Source organism: Oryzias latipes, chromosome 24 (assembly GCF_002234675.1).
Source record: "Oryzias latipes chromosome 24, ASM223467v1".
NCBI lineage: Eukaryota > Metazoa > Chordata > Actinopteri > Beloniformes > Adrianichthyidae > Oryzias > Oryzias latipes.
This window is the reverse complement of record NC_019882.2, coordinates 17,766,778-17,782,318: the sequence shown is the minus strand read 5'-3', so window position 1 is coordinate 17,782,318 and position 15,541 is coordinate 17,766,778. Positions and strand designations below refer to the sequence as shown.

Here is a 15,541-nt window from a genome sequence, read left to right as displayed (position 1 = left end):
GGAAAAAAAATCAGAAACAGGAGTAAAATATTCATTAAAAACACAAACGTCAATATGGAGAAACATAAAATGCGTTTTTCTGCATTAAAAACTATTAAAAAGAAAAGAAAACAACATGCTAACTCTATTAATTAAAATGCTGAATACAACTTAGACGAATTTTAGTGCGTGGGGTCAAAGGTACGGAGTCCTAGAACTGTCAATATTGAATAGAATTTTTTTTTAAAGAAACTATTGTAACCAACTTCCTGGATCTTTTATTTTGGGAGAGGTGTGTCCCTCCCGGGTTACCCTAGAGACCAGGGGGCGTGGCAAGTTCAGAGAGTTTTGTAAATTTGGGGAGAAGAAGAAGAAGAATAAAGAAGTGGTGACCGGATCCACTAAATGGCGGACCTGTTGTCCCGTGTCGTTTATGACCACAGAGTGAATGATTATTGAACCTCCCCCATCGCTCGGTTACACTGGTGGCAGTGGTGTTGGCAAGTTACTTAAAGTTTTCTGAACTCCGCTGGTGGCGTCATTCATTCATTCAGCTCCCATCTCCTGCTAACCTAGCTAGTGCAGCTCGAAAAGTTCCCGCCAGTAACATGTGGCGTGGAGACGAGGATCCCTTCAAGCCCAGCATGCACCGATTCAAGGGCGGCGTTCAGCCGCAGGCAGTCTGGAGATCGAAGCCCCAGCCCCGGATGGCGTGCTCCACGGGAAGGGGAGCACAGGAACCGCAGTGTGCGTTTTCTACCACCAGGCGGAGGAGCTGACAGCACCCAGCAGGGAAACTACCAGTAGCTGGTGTTGAGGCCCAGACGCCAGCTCCATCTGTCAGGGGCCCCTCCGATCAGGACTTTAACACACATGGGCTTGACTCTGAGTCAAATGAGGATCACCCCACCTCTTACATTAGAGGGGTGGTTGAGAATACAGAGGTCTCTATTTTAGTTGACTCAGGTGCCTCTGTGTCATTGATTAGCGCCGACTTTCGAATGTCTGTTCCTGCCCTACGGAGCCGACCCCTTAGGAAGAACTATGTTGAATCACGCGCAGTAAATGGACAGATGCTGGACACCTTAGGCACCATCACAGTGAGTTTTCGCTTAGGCCCCACCTGTTGGCAGCACACCTTCTTTGTACTGCGCGAGTCCACACAGGCCGTGTTGCTGGGTCTGAATTTCTTGACTAAAAACCATCCATTGCTAGATCTGGGCCGTGGGGTGCTCCAATTATGGGATGTCAGCGTTCCCCTGCTGCGAGGGGGAGAATTAGCTGCTATATGTTGCAATGTGTCAGTGGCAGAAAGCAGGTCAATTCCACCTCTGAGTGAGGCTTTGGTTCCTGTGACTGTGTCTTTGGTGGCAGGTGCAGACCTGTTGAATCGGGATTTTGAGGGCTATCTTGAGCCTAATGTGCCTGACACAACCGGACTGGTGGTGGCTCATGCGGTAACAACAGTTAGAGACAGAGTCACTGTGGCCCGGGTCCTTAATCCTAAGGGGACAGCAATGGAACTGAAACAGGGACTACATTTGGGTGAGCTATACCCACTAGATGTAGTTGACGTTACACCATCTCTCTCCTCCCCTGATGTGAACACTATCCAGGTCCGACCCCCAGCCCTGCCTGTCACCCTAGAGGAGTCCCCTATTAGTGAGCAGCAGAAAAGAGAATTATCTGCGCTACTAGAGAGGTTTTGTACTGTTTTCAGCGCACCTGATAAACCTGCAGGCAGGTGCACACTGGTTAAACATCGCATCCAGACAGGCAACCACCCCCCTGTTAAACAACGAGCATACAGGGCTTCTCCAGGTAAACAGCTGGAGATAGAACGTCAGGTGGCTGGGTTGCTGGCAGATGGGCTGGTGGAGGAGAGTTGCAGTCCATGGGCATCTCCAGTGGTACTCGTTAGAAAAAAAGGAGGGCAGTGGAGATTTTGTGTTGATTATCGCCGCCTCAATTCGGTGACAATCAAAGACTCGCACCCTCTACCTCGAGTTGAGGATAGCCTTGACGCTCTGGCTGGTTCGTCCTGGTTTACTACACTGGACTTTTCAAACGGCTACTGGCAGGTTGAGGTGGCCGAGGAGGACAGGGAAAAGACGGCCTTCACGACAGGCAGGGGCCTCTATCAGTGGAGAGCCATGCCCATGGGCCTGACCAATTCACCGGCCACCTTTCAGCGCATGATGGAACTGGTGCTGTGGGGTCTGCCCTGGCACATCTGCATGGTATATCTAGATGACATATTGATTTACAGCCGTACGTTTGAAGACCACCTGCAACACCTGAACGAGGTTCTATCTAGAAAACAGGGGGCAGGTCTGAGACTGAACCCCAAGAAATGTCACTCTGCCAGAAACCACGTGGTTTTCCTGGGTCATCTTGTCTCTCAAAATGGCCTCCAGCCGGATCCTCGCAACACAGACAAGGTAAAGAACTGGCCGACGCCTCGCACTCCCTCAGAGGTGAGAGCTTTTGTCGGTTTGTGTTCTTATTACAGGCGGTTTGTCCGAAACTTTTCTGAGTATGCGGCTCCACTGAATAGATTGGCTGGCAAGAATGTTGCATTTGACTGGACGCCTGAGTGTGAGGCTGCTTTCACGTATTTGAAACAGGTGCTTACATCTGCACCTGTAGTTACATTACCCAACTTTACATTGCCATTCAAAATCTACACGGATGCATCTAAGAACTCCGTGGGTTCGGTGCTGGCACAGGTAGTGGATGGACTTGAACGAGTGGTAGCCTATGCCAGCCAGGCCCTCACAGCTGCCCAGAAAAGGTGGTCCACCTTTGATAGGGAGCTCTGGGCTCTGGTGTGGGCAGTCCGAGAGTTCAAACATTATGTTGGTCTCTCAGAATTTACTATCGTCACGGACCACCGCCCCCTACTGGGCCTCAGGAAAATGGCACTGGATCATGACCCTTCAGGTAAAAGAGGCAGATGGGTTTTGGAACTAGATCCCTTCAACTGGACCACGGTTCACAAAGATGGTCTCAGTCACAGGAATGCAGACGCATTGTCCCGTCGACCAGTGACTGTGGATCCTGTCATCCATGCACCGGCTCCTACAGGAGTGTTCGCTGCCTGTTTGCAGCAGTCCACTTATTCACTATGTCATAGTAACGCTGAGATGCAGTCACATCAAAAAGAGGATGCAGACATTTGCGCTGTTCTAGCCTGGCTGGAGCGGGGAAAATCCAGACCACCTCGCCGAGTTATGAGGGGCTCCTCTCTCAGCCTACGAAAATTGTGGGCTGAGTTTAACCGCCTATCAGTGGTGGACGGATTGCTGTGTCGGACTGTAACATCTTTTCCCTCGGGTTCCAAGCAGGTGCAGGTGGTGGTTCCTTCAGCGCTGGTGCCTGACATTTTGGGTCAACTCCATGGGGGCCCGGTTGCAGCTCACTTCTCTGCTGAGAGGGTCTGGGAACCGGCCAGACAGAGTTATTACTGGCCTGGCATGCTTAAAGACATCAGACAGTGGTGTGAGCAGTGTAGGGCCTGCCAGACACGCAGATCCCCGGTTCCAAAAGCCAAGGCGCCCATGGGAGGGTCTCCAGTCTGTCGTCCATTACAGCGGGTGGCAGCACATATCCTGGAGCTGCCTCTAACGTCTCGGGGCCACCGGTATGTTTTGGTTGTAGAGGATTACTTCACAAAATTTGTGAATGTGTATGCTCTGCCCAACCAGACTGCAGAGACAGTTGCCCGCTGTCTTTTTGAGGACTATGTGCTGGTGCACGGGGTCCCTGAGGTGCTGCACAGCGACCAGGGTCGGCAGTTTGAAGCAGAGGTGATTCAGAACCTCTGCCGGTTGCTGGGCATTGCTAAGACGCGTACTGCGGCCTACAACCCGAAATCAGATGGCATGGTAGAGCGACATAACCGGACCCTAATTGACCAGCTGGCCAAGATGTTGTTGTCCCATGGGGGGGAATGGGATGACCATTTGAAATCTGTTGCTTTTGCTTACAACACCTCCAAGCACACCAGCACACGGTTTACTCCCTTTTATCTTATGCACGGGCGCGAAGCCCGGATCCCGGCAGAGGTTCTCATTCCTAGTGGGGTTGGTGGCATTGGGAGTGCAGCCACGCTGCCTTTATACGCGTCGTCTCTTGTGGAGCAGCTGGAGATTGCTTTCAGTGCAGCGAGGGTTAATGCAGCAGAGGCGCAGGAGAAACAGAAACTGTACCATGATGAGAACTCTCACCACAAGGGCTTTACAGAGGGTGCTCTAGTCTGGCTTAATAACCCAACAGAGGGCCGCACAAAACTAGCACCTCACTGGAAAGGTCCCTATCGTGTGGATCGGGTTCTGGCTTCAGGTGCAGAGGCCACTTTGACATATCGCATTGTCAACCCCCTGGATATGTCTGAGCGGGCCCAGGTTGTTCATCATGACAGGTTAAAACGTTACACTCTTCCCCTGCCTGCTAGTTCCCCAAACGACAGTATGTCCACCCCGCCATCATCCTCTCCTTCGGCGGGTACTTCATTGGACCCCCAGATAATGGTGATCCACCCCAACAGGGTCAGAGGGATGCGTTTGGGACAGCCCCTGCACACTCCCGCAGTGGCAGAATGGTGCGTGCTCCAACACGTTTTCAGGACTTTATTAGGATGTAACAATACAGGGTTATGTCACAGTGAAATTTTTGTTGGTGTTGTGAGAAGACTGTCATATGTTGTTGTGTTTTCCTTCCTTGAAAGATTCTGTTGAATAATATGCTGTTGGTTGGCAGGCAATGTTGTATTATTATTCAGACTTTTTTTTTTCCCTCTCCCTCCTGTGGTGGGAAATTTGCCGGTGGGTTCTGTAAACTCATGTTGTTCCTGTTTGGATGACTTTTGTTGACACCATATTGGGTCTCGAATGTTTATTTCTTAATTCATTTATTTTATTTATTTTTTTGCACTCCCCGGCCTGTTGCATTTCCTGTAGAAATTGTAGAAATGAGGACATTTCTTTTGAAAGGGTTGGACGTATGTAACCAACTTCCTGGATCTTTTATTTTGGGAGAGGTGTGTCCCTCCCGGGTTACCCTAGAGACCAGGGGGCGTGGCAAGTTCAGAGAGTTTTGTAAATTTGGGGAGAAGAAGAAGAAGAATAAAGAAGTGGTGAGCGGATCCACTAAATGGCGGACCTGTTGTCCCGTGTCGTTTATGACCACAGAGTGAATGATTATTGAACCTCCCCCATCGCTCGGTTACACTATTAATCAATTTTTCTGTGATAAAAAATATCCTTTCTTATATATGTGCTTGTAAACACACACAAACACACACACACACAAATTAAAAAGATTTTATCAACATTTGGAAGTTAATAATAAAAAAGTTTGTCAGAACAAACCAAATATTGATTATTTGAATACTATAACAATCCTTGGGCAAAAATTAGGAATAACATATATAACAAGACAAAAAGAAATTCAAAATGTAGTAAACTACTCAACAAAAAATGTGATGTATATAATAAAAGAACTCGTGATACAATGACAATAATGATACAATTGATAGGACACAGTCCTGTTAATTAACTAATTTACAAAGATGTAGAATTATTAAACAAATTGCATACATTTGATAATCATTTCTTTAGAAAGCAAAATGAAGTCAAAGGCAGAAAAAAGGCACAAAGTCAAATGCACAACACGAATTATTATGAAAATACATTACAATCAGTTAAAAAAATGTTGGGGAGAGCAAAATATTCCACATCCTCTTTGTCCTTTAGCTTTAAAAAAAAACATTCGAGTTTGATCCAATGACCGCAGAAAATAATTTATTTCTGGTTCATTCGCCATTTTTCTCAGTATGCGTGCCGCCATGTTGGAGCCAGAGATCGCCTGTAAGCAGTCGAAGTCAGCCATCGTTCCTATGGCAATCACTCTTGCGAATCAGGAGTGAGTTTGTTAGAAGTCCACACCCCTACCACTTGAATGTTTTGACATTTTTTTGAAGCGTCTGACTGATTAGTCTACAAATACAGAAGAAATATCATGAAAAAAAAAGCTATCAGAGCAATAAAGGTTTTTCTGACCAATACAATGACATGCATTCTTGGAGCCAGAGGGTACTTCCCGTTTGGAGCACCCGGGGGCGGGGCCACTCAGACCTCTTCTTGTACAGTGAATGGTTTGAACACCTTATTGGGCTTTTACATCATTTATGATTCTAAAATGCAAATAATTCTTAACTTTGGCTTTTGTTCTGATGCTTGAGCCAATTAAAAAAAAATTAAAAGCTTAGTTTTGCACTTCAGAAACACAGCAAGTGTTCGAAACAGCAAACCTGCTCTTAGAGTGACTGAAATACTACCTGTGTACATTTCTGCCTTTTTATTTGTAAAAACTGTTTCCCCTGCTTTTTTTCTTGGCTCAGTTTTTTTCCCAGCAGAGGCTACGCACTCCACTTCCTCTTTGCTTTGTTTGACAAACCTTTACTCTTCAGAGGTTGTGAAATTCACCATTCCTCTGTCACTAAATTACTCAAACTGTACATGCTCACATTTACACGAGAACCCATCAGAATCTAGTTTTCATGCATTCTGAGGGATTGTAAAGTAAAAGACATCAGCCTCACTTTTTTGTAATTTGAAAATGTAACACATTAACTATTTCCACACTCAAAAAATGAACTATGGCATATTTTCTTGTGCAATTACTCAATACATTTAATATTTTGCATTACTCAACGATTTTATTAAGGGTTTACGCCACATATTTGAGTAGGGTGTTAGAATATTTATCCTTGTGGGATTCCGTAGCTCATCCTATATAAGCATGCTTTACAACAATTACACAATGTGATTGCGTGCAACCACTTGACACAAGGCTTTCAAGTAAATCTACTGAAGTTTTTGTAGTGTGTAATGTTAGGATCCTTTCTAAATAAAGCAGCACAAAATAAAAAGAGTAAATGGTTTTGTTTCTTGCACTTACATTTTGCCTTAATTTTGTACATTTGTGATTTCTAAAGGATTTAACTGAAATTTGTAAAACTTTCTCTGAAATCATAAAAATCCTCCATACTTTTCTATTGTGATGTGAACACCTGAGACCTCATGAACTGAAATCTTCAGATTTATTCATCAAAATCTAACAGGCTACGAGTTTGAAAGAAACGTAAAGGTCTTTAGAAAGCTTTCAAATAGATTTTTATTTTATTTTAAGTGAATCAAAATCTCAAGTTTTCTCAACTCTGGAGATTTGTTACATTTTAAATAATCAATCAAAAAATCAGTTGCAGGACACTCTGGGGAAATTTCCCTGTTGCAACACAAACCTGGAAACAGGATGTTGCAGGAAAACAGACGGTGAAGCAAAGCTGGGCTGGTCTGACCTCAGAGTTACAAACTCAAGCAAACAAGAGGCAGGACTGGATGTCGACAGATAAAAGGGCTCTGAAGAGGACTCTGAAATCACTGCCGCCGTGGCGAGACTGAATGGACTGAATGAAAGGAGAAGATGTGGAGACTTCATCTGATATCCATCTACCTTTTCCTTCAGGTATGCAGGCTTTCATGGGCATTTCTACTTTCAGTTTAGGGATGATTACATTGAACTTATTTGACATTTTTTAAATTATTTGTCTTTTTTATATCAGCACTTCAAAAACAATTATTTTTGAGTTTTTAAATAAGTTACATTTAACAAAAGAACTTACTAGTTTTCTATGGTGGGTCGTTGATTTTTATAGATTCTTTCGGGTAGATGGACAGATTCCACCTATCATAATAATAATGAAAAAGGGATTTTTTAAATAGTAAGCAGGTTAAATTTCTCAACAGATGGTTTCTCTTTTTTTTAATGAGTAAAATTATGTAAAAAAAAAGTAATTAGATCATATTTAGGTTTAGTTTGGTAAAAAAAAAAGCCTCAAAGTAACGATACAACAAATCCATACAGAACTGTTCACTGTGAGATGGGAGTATCTCATGTTAATTTTAAGTTGTAACAATTAGGCATTACTAATTTAGTCAGAGTAATATTTGAATGACTGTACATTCTGAATACTCTGTCTGCAATAGGGTGTATTTCAAGCTGTTGTATGGCTATTCTCATAAAGTCAGTGATTGTTTCTCCAAAAGTGCCTCCAGTTTACCAAAACCAAACAAAACTGATAATAGTCATGATTGGACCGAACAGCCCTTGTAGACATGAAAATACTTTGTGGTTCATTTGTCACCTTAACCCTTGTGCTATCTTACTGTCGTCATCTAGACCCACTAGACGCACTGTCTAGTGGGTCTAGATGACCCAACTCCCAATGTTAAAGTGCCTAGGATAGCACGAGGGTTACGCTTAATGTTCTACTGCTTTAGCAACTCGAAGGTCATTGAACACATTACAATGTGAAGGGGTTAAAATTATAAGATAAGGGATTACTTTAGAATAACAATGTCTAGTCATCTGTAATCTGTCACAGATCTGTGTGGGTTGTTGGATAGATGCCGATAATCCTCCACAGACCTCTGAGGCACTAGTCTGTTCAAGAAACAAGCTATTGCTATTAATCTGGACAATGATTATCAAACTTTTTTTCAGCAAATCAGAGAAAATATGTCACTATGATAAAATAATTTCCGATAAATAAGGATTTTTCTTTTAACTACAACATTTTAGCAGATTTTTAATCCGTTTTGATTGTTTTCTTGAATACAACCATTTTGATTTACTTTTGGGAAAAAGGTCATTAACTGCTCTAAAATGTTTGAGTTATGACTTTTGATAAAAATGAATGTTTGCTTTAAAATAAAAGCACAAATGTGAACATGAAAGGCCAAAAGAAAAATGCCTTCTTTATTCTTCTATCACTCAGTCTTTAGATAAATAACAAACATTTTCAAAGCGTCACCATCATTTGGGTCAAAGCTGCATTAACTCTGAGATGTAATTATTATTAAAGAGGAAACCTGTCATTTTCTACCCATTTAAAAAAATAAAAACTATCTCCATGTCATGTCTACTTAATTAGGGCAGTGGAGGTCAAACTCGACAAGATCAAAATAAAAAAACGGTTCATGTTTTAGTTCGTTTGTCAATTTTGGAGTTTTTTCAGTGTTCCCAATGGTCTTTTAATTATATGCCATTTTAAGCCAAAATCAAAAGACCTGCATAGTTTCTGCAGAGCGGCAGGCGTTCATCAGAAATTCACCCCTGAGTTTTGGGCGGGACTGTTGGCGTGGAGCGACCCCACCCCTATTCCCCTTCCGGTTACAAAGAGCTCTCTGTTTACACTCTCTCCCACTACCTTACAGCCCCTCCCACCCCAATTTAACAATACCTGTGCAACAAAAATTGCGAGCAGTATTACAGCTATCAAGCGATATATCAAGTTTAGATCCAGATTCCTTTTTATTTTTTCTCCTCCATCCTCAGAAAAATACCACAAGAACATGTTAAAAACACCAAAAACGTGATGAAACAAAGACATGGGCTTTTAAAAATAAAATAAAAACATGTTACAATGTTATAAACTTTATTTAAATGTGATGTATTTCCCGCTGCAGAAACCAGAATGCATCACATCATGCCTCACAAGGGGTTCAGTGGTCTACTGCGCCTTCCAGAACCTCAGGTGGGTCCCTCTTTTGCCCCCCAACACCACCCACCTGTACCTGGAGATGAACCGCATCGGGGAGATCAACGCCACCTCCCTGTCCGGCCTGGAGGAGCTGCAGGAGCTGGATCTGGGCTCACAGAGGGTCCCTCTGCTGATCAGGGACAACGCCTTCAGCAGGCAGAGACGCCTGCGGAGGCTGGTGCTCGGCTTCAACCCCGGCATCCGGCTGGAGCCGCTGGCCTTCTCCGGCTTGTCGGCGCTGCACAAGCTGGACCTGAGCAGCTGTGGGCTGAACGGGTCGGTTCTATCTGACGCTTACCTGCAGCCCCTCAGATCTCTGGAGACTCTGGATCTGTTTGGGAACCGCATCAAGAAGCTTCAGCCGTCTCTGTTCTTCACAAACATGACCAACCTGACCGCCGTGAACCTCAAGATGAACAGCGTCGGTCAGATCTGTGAGCCGGACCTGGCTGCTTTCAGGGGAAAACACTTCAGGTTCTTCAGCCTGAACTCGGTGTCGCTCACTCAGATGTCGAGTCTCCACTTTGACTGGAGGAAATGTGGGAATCCTTTCAGAGGAATGTCCATCCAGGATCTGGACCTATCCCACAGCATGCTGGGCGTACAAAACCTAAAGCTGCTGTTTCGGGCCATGGAGGGAACCAAGATCTCCCACCTGAAGCTGTCAGGACACATGGGGCGAGGGTTCTCCTTCGAGAACCTCCCTGACCCTGACCGCAGCACCTTTGAAGGTCTGTGCAACAGTTCTGTCCTCTCGCTGAGTCTCTCCAAAAACAGAATATTTGCTTTGCAGCCGGGGGTTTTCCACGCCCTCCGAGAGGTCAGAGCCATTGACCTTTCCCACAACCGCCTCAACCAGATCCGCAGGAACGCCTTCCAGGGCCTTCAGACCAACCTGAAGGTGCTCAATCTGTCCCACAACCTGCTCGGAGAAGTCTACCGCCACACTTTTGCTTCCCTGGAAGTCCTCCAGGTCCTGGATTTGTCCCACAATCACATCGGTGCTGTGGGTTACCGCTCCTTCAGCGGCCTTCCCAACCTGAAGGTTCTGGATCTTCAGGGAAACTCTCTTCGAGACCTGGGTTCTCCTGCCTCTTTGCCACATCTGGATTATCTAATCCTGGATGATAATAAGATTACTTCAGTGAACGGTCTCACTCGCTTTGCAAGAAACGTCTCACATCTAAGCATCCAGGACAACAGGATCGCCAACGTTGGAGACATCTATGCCCTCGCTAACCAGCTGGAGCGCCTCAGCTCGCTTCTCTTTGGGGGGAATGCCGTCAAGTGGTGCACGCTGGGTCCACAAGCTGCCCCAAACACTGTCAAACATCTGGACCTTCACGACAGCTCCCTTCAGTTTGTTTGGGATCAGGGGAAATGCTGGAATCTGTTTGACCACTTTGGAAATGTGGTCAGTTTGGATCTGAGCACCAACCAGCTGAGGGCTCTACCTCAAAACGCCTTCTTCGGCCTCACCTCTGTGGAGAGTGTGGACCTGTCCTCCAACGCTCTGACGTACCTGGAGCCTGGAGCGCTTCCCAAAACCCTGCGGTCTCTGGATCTCTCGGGTAACTTCCTGGCCTCTCCGGATCCTGCAGTTTTCCGCTCCCTCAGCGTCGTCGGTCTCTCCATGAACAGATTCCTCTGCAGTCCAGAGCTGAGGAGCTTCCTGACCTGGTTAAACCAGACCAACGTGACGTTCTTGGGTCCCGTTCAGGAGCTCAGGTGTGAATTTCCTTCTGACCTCCACAGTGTGCCGCTCTTGGATTATTCTGCTCATCTGATGCAGCAGTGAGCTCATTGTTACCTCGAGTGTGTTTTTGTTTCTTAAAGGCCTTTTAATTGTCATGCAACCAGCAGGGACACTCCAAGCTTATCCATTAGGCTCGTTTGTTGCTTGGCAACCATTGGATGCAGGACTTTAATTAGAAAGATTTCAGGAGGGAAAGATGATACACAGAACCAAACTTTAAGAAAAATTCAGAAACAGTCAATAACTTGACAGACAGCTGTTTTGCTCTTATTTTACAGCAGGGGGCGCTCTGAGCTCACCCTTAAAGCTGCAGGTCTGATCACAAAAATGATTAAATGACAGTTATTGTCAATGTTAAGCCTAAATAAGGAGGTTACATATGCAACAACATCACCGCTACTGTTGAACAGCACCTTTAAGCATGGCAGAGGGAGGTTCATGTCCGGGTTTCTTCATTTTGACATCAGTTGTGATGAAAACAAAGAAAAAAGCTCCTGCTTTCATAACAGCAACTCCTGTTTCATCAAATATTAAATCCTGCAGACCCGAGCAGCGATCCTCTGACTCATCCTGAGTGAAGGATCCTAATGAAGCGTAAATCATGAGGGTTTGAATTTATTCATTATGGCTTTTTATTGTTTTTTTTTTAAAGCATGTATTTTACATAATTTAATTTTGGTTTATTTTCTTCAATACAACTGTAACTTAATTTAGTCTGGATTTATTTATTTTGCTTTAAATTATTACATGCAATGCCATGTGTTGTTTATTCATCCTTCTGTTTTTTTATTTAGTTTTTTTGTGTATGCATAATTTGTTGTTTGTACATATTTCATTTCTTTGTGTTTTTCAGTTTGACCAAACAACTGACTCAAATAAAAAGAACTATTAAAAAGATATGGATAAAAAAAAAGGTTGCATGAATGTTTTTATTTATTTATTAATATTGGTAGGTCACTGATTTCTTCCACTGTTGTTTTTTTTCTCTTGGTGAAAATATGAACAATTTTCTTAGCTATTAATGGCATTATTAGGAAAATGTGCTATTTTGAAATGGCTATGTTTAAAAAAGACAAATAAATCTGAGAGTGCGCCTATGCATTTTCCGTAACCCTTGTGCTATCCTAGGCACTTTAACATTGGGAGTTGGGTCATCTAGACCCACTAAACAGTGCACTGAACCTCTTTTCTTCAATGATTTGTGATCTTCACTGGTGTCCATGGATTACATGAAATCTTTCCACCTTTATCCACCTTTGTCATGGTAGGGAGAACACGTCAATGCAAGGGGGGGGGGGGGTCATCTAAGAAAGCACAAGGGTTAAAAAGTTAAATTTATTCAAAATGTTATAATTTACTATAAATATCTGAATCTCCTGGAAAAACAATGAAAAACCTGTTTCTGTTTTTCCAATGTGAATGTAAACATACTCTAATGGATATTTCTGCATGACCAGTCCAACATTTTCAATATTAAAGCAAAAAATTCTATAAAACAATTTTACTTAATGACAAATTAAGGAAAGAAATTTTAATTTACAAAAGTCCTCATTTGTTGAACAAAGTGAAATATTGGAACATGACCAAAAGTATGGTGCTAAACCCACATTCCTTTAACTTTTTTGGATTTAAATCCTCACACTTGTCACATTTAAAGTCCCGCTTCAATTACCTTTTTTTTTCTTTCACAAAATAGTTGTAATAAAATGGTATGGAATGGATATATATATATATATATATATATATATATATATATATATATATATATATATATATATATATATATATATATACGTTTATATACGTTTGCAAGTGGATGCATCAGAATGGAGTGGAGCATGGAGCTTGTGACCCACCCAACATATTTTCCATGTCACAAATACAATCGTTTCCAAACTGTTTGTTTTCGTCTGTTCCTGATTTACATCTGAATAAATAAATACTGCACTGAATTTTCTTTCTATATGTCCTCTATCATGAAAAAAATGCTAATAAAACAAAGTAAAATCACCAAAATCGTGATTTTCAACGGAGTGGGTACAGTCTATGTGGGATGTCAAAATAAATGAAAAAGGATGTCCAACAGGAAGTTCCTATTGTCCTGAGTGAAAATGAAATCTGTCAAAGAAAAAGGTCCAACAAAAAAACTATTTTCTTTTCCAGCGATCAGACATAACATTTATGAATATGGGATGTTTCTCGGTCCGTAATCATCCGTGTGATTCTGAACTCATCGGAGCTTCATCATCCTCTGCGTCAGCAGGTCAATGAGGCAAATGTCCTCCGCTGCCATCAACGCTATCACAACCTTAAAACTCTCGACAAAGACCACAAATACACACAATGTTATACCATCACCTCATTTATTGGACAAAGAGAATAAAGTGAGATCCATCATCAGGCGGCCATTACAACGTCTTCATTTGATGATTTGATTTTTTTTCTTTTAATCAGGCAACTGCTCAGTCAGACACAAATTAACATACTGACACACAAACCTCTATTAACCCTGTCTGTGTTCTGCCTCACTGAAAGGTTACCATGGAAACAGCCTCCATTTCTGCCTTGTCTGCAGTTCTTCCCCGAATGCCTCTGGATTCCCAGCATCTGTCAAAACCCCCTCCCTTCTTCTCCCATCAGCATCCCTGCCCCCACCATCCTCACCCATTCACGTATGCAGGACCTCCACACAAATGAACATTTTACAAACGAAGCGGTTCCTGTTGCTGAAAACTGCAATTGCTTGTCCGTAGAGCAAAATTGAATGACGTGAAGAGAAGAAACCCGAGCAAACCGTTTCTCAGAGATGTCCATATTTCTTCAGCAGGATGTGACCTTTTCCATCTCCTGAAGTGCAGATATTGACTCACATGGACTGACACAGATAGAATGACCCACCCTTCAATGTTGCCCTTAGTCACCCCTGCTTTTACAACCCCCCCCCCACACACACACACCACCACCACCTCCACCACCTCCACCCCCCCAACAACAACAACAAAAATAATGGCAACCATACAATTTTTTTAACGTCCGGTGCTGAGAAATGTGTCCGGGGACTTTTGAATGTCTACCACAAAGTACATTCTACTTGGAAAAGTTTTTGTTCACAACACGTGAATATCATCAGTTGACTGACCTCTAAGGTTGGAAAAGGTTTTTACTCGTCTTTGTCTGTTCCAGGAACAAAAATGTTACATTTTTTAAAGACCCACTCCAATGAAAATGGTGTTTTTGGTGCTTTTAACATGTTCTTGTGGTGTTTTTCTCATGATGGAGGACACATATATGTATCCCTTGTGCTATCCTAGGCATTTTAACATTGGGAGTTGGGTCATCTAGACCCACTAGACAGTGCGCTGAACCTTTTTTCTTCAATGATTTGTGATCTTCACTGGTGTCCATGGATTACATGAAATCTTTCCACCTTTATCCACCTTTGTCATGGTAGGGAGAACACCTCAATGTAAGGGTGGGGTCATCTGGACCCCATTAGATAGCACAAGGGTTAAATATATAAAGAAAATTACAATTGCGGTAAGCTTACAAAAGCCTTCTGCTGGTCTGAGCTGGAATCTGGATCCAAACTGTTCAGACAGATAGCTCTGATATTGCTCACCTTTTTTGTTGCACTGATAATGTTGGGTTGAGGGTTTTCTGGGACTGTAAGCTAGCAGGAGAGAGTGTAAACAGAGAGCTCTCAGTTTTGGAAGAAAATGGGGGCAGGGTTGCTCAACGCCAACAGTCCAGCCCACTGCTCAGAGGTGAATTTTTATTGAACTCCTGCTGCTCTGCAGAAACTATATCCTAGAAAACCACACAGGTGTCTTTGATTTATGTTAAAAAACGACAAAGAAATTATTAAAGACTTTTACCACAGATCAAATGAGGATTGGAGTGGGACTTCAAATTCTGTACTTGAAGCTGAATGTGAAGCTTTGACTCCCCCAGAAGGGATTTGTAAATGTTAAAAATCATCAATTTATATAGTTTTTGCTAAGGTGAAATCCTAAACCCCAAGTCTTCAAGTAACCAGATTTATAGATTGACCCATGAACCCCAAATGTGCACGGTTGCTATGACGCCAGAGTGTGAGGGGCTTATAAAAAAGAGGAATACTTCTGTAAAGAAGAAAAAATATTAAGCTTTGATTATAAATAAATAAATTAATAAATAAATAAATAAATGAAATGACAATC

The 15,541-nt window shown here is 43.0% G+C and overlaps 1 protein-coding gene across 1 annotated transcript; it reads left to right on the top strand.

Annotated features, from left to right (window-relative positions):
• Nucleotides 1–7,313: 7,313 nt before the first annotated feature.
• LOC101157992 (toll-like receptor 5) lies at nucleotides 7,314–12,195 on the top strand. The gene is made up of 2 exons (XM_023953238.1): nucleotides 7,314–7,509; nucleotides 9,513–12,195. The coding sequence occupies exons 1-2, from the start codon at nucleotides 7,468–7,470 to the stop codon at nucleotides 11,382–11,384; spliced, it is 1,914 nt and encodes a 637-aa protein (XP_023809006.1). The 5' UTR covers nucleotides 7,314–7,467; the 3' UTR covers nucleotides 11,385–12,195.
• The last annotated feature ends 3,346 nt before the right edge of the window (nucleotides 12,196–15,541 follow it).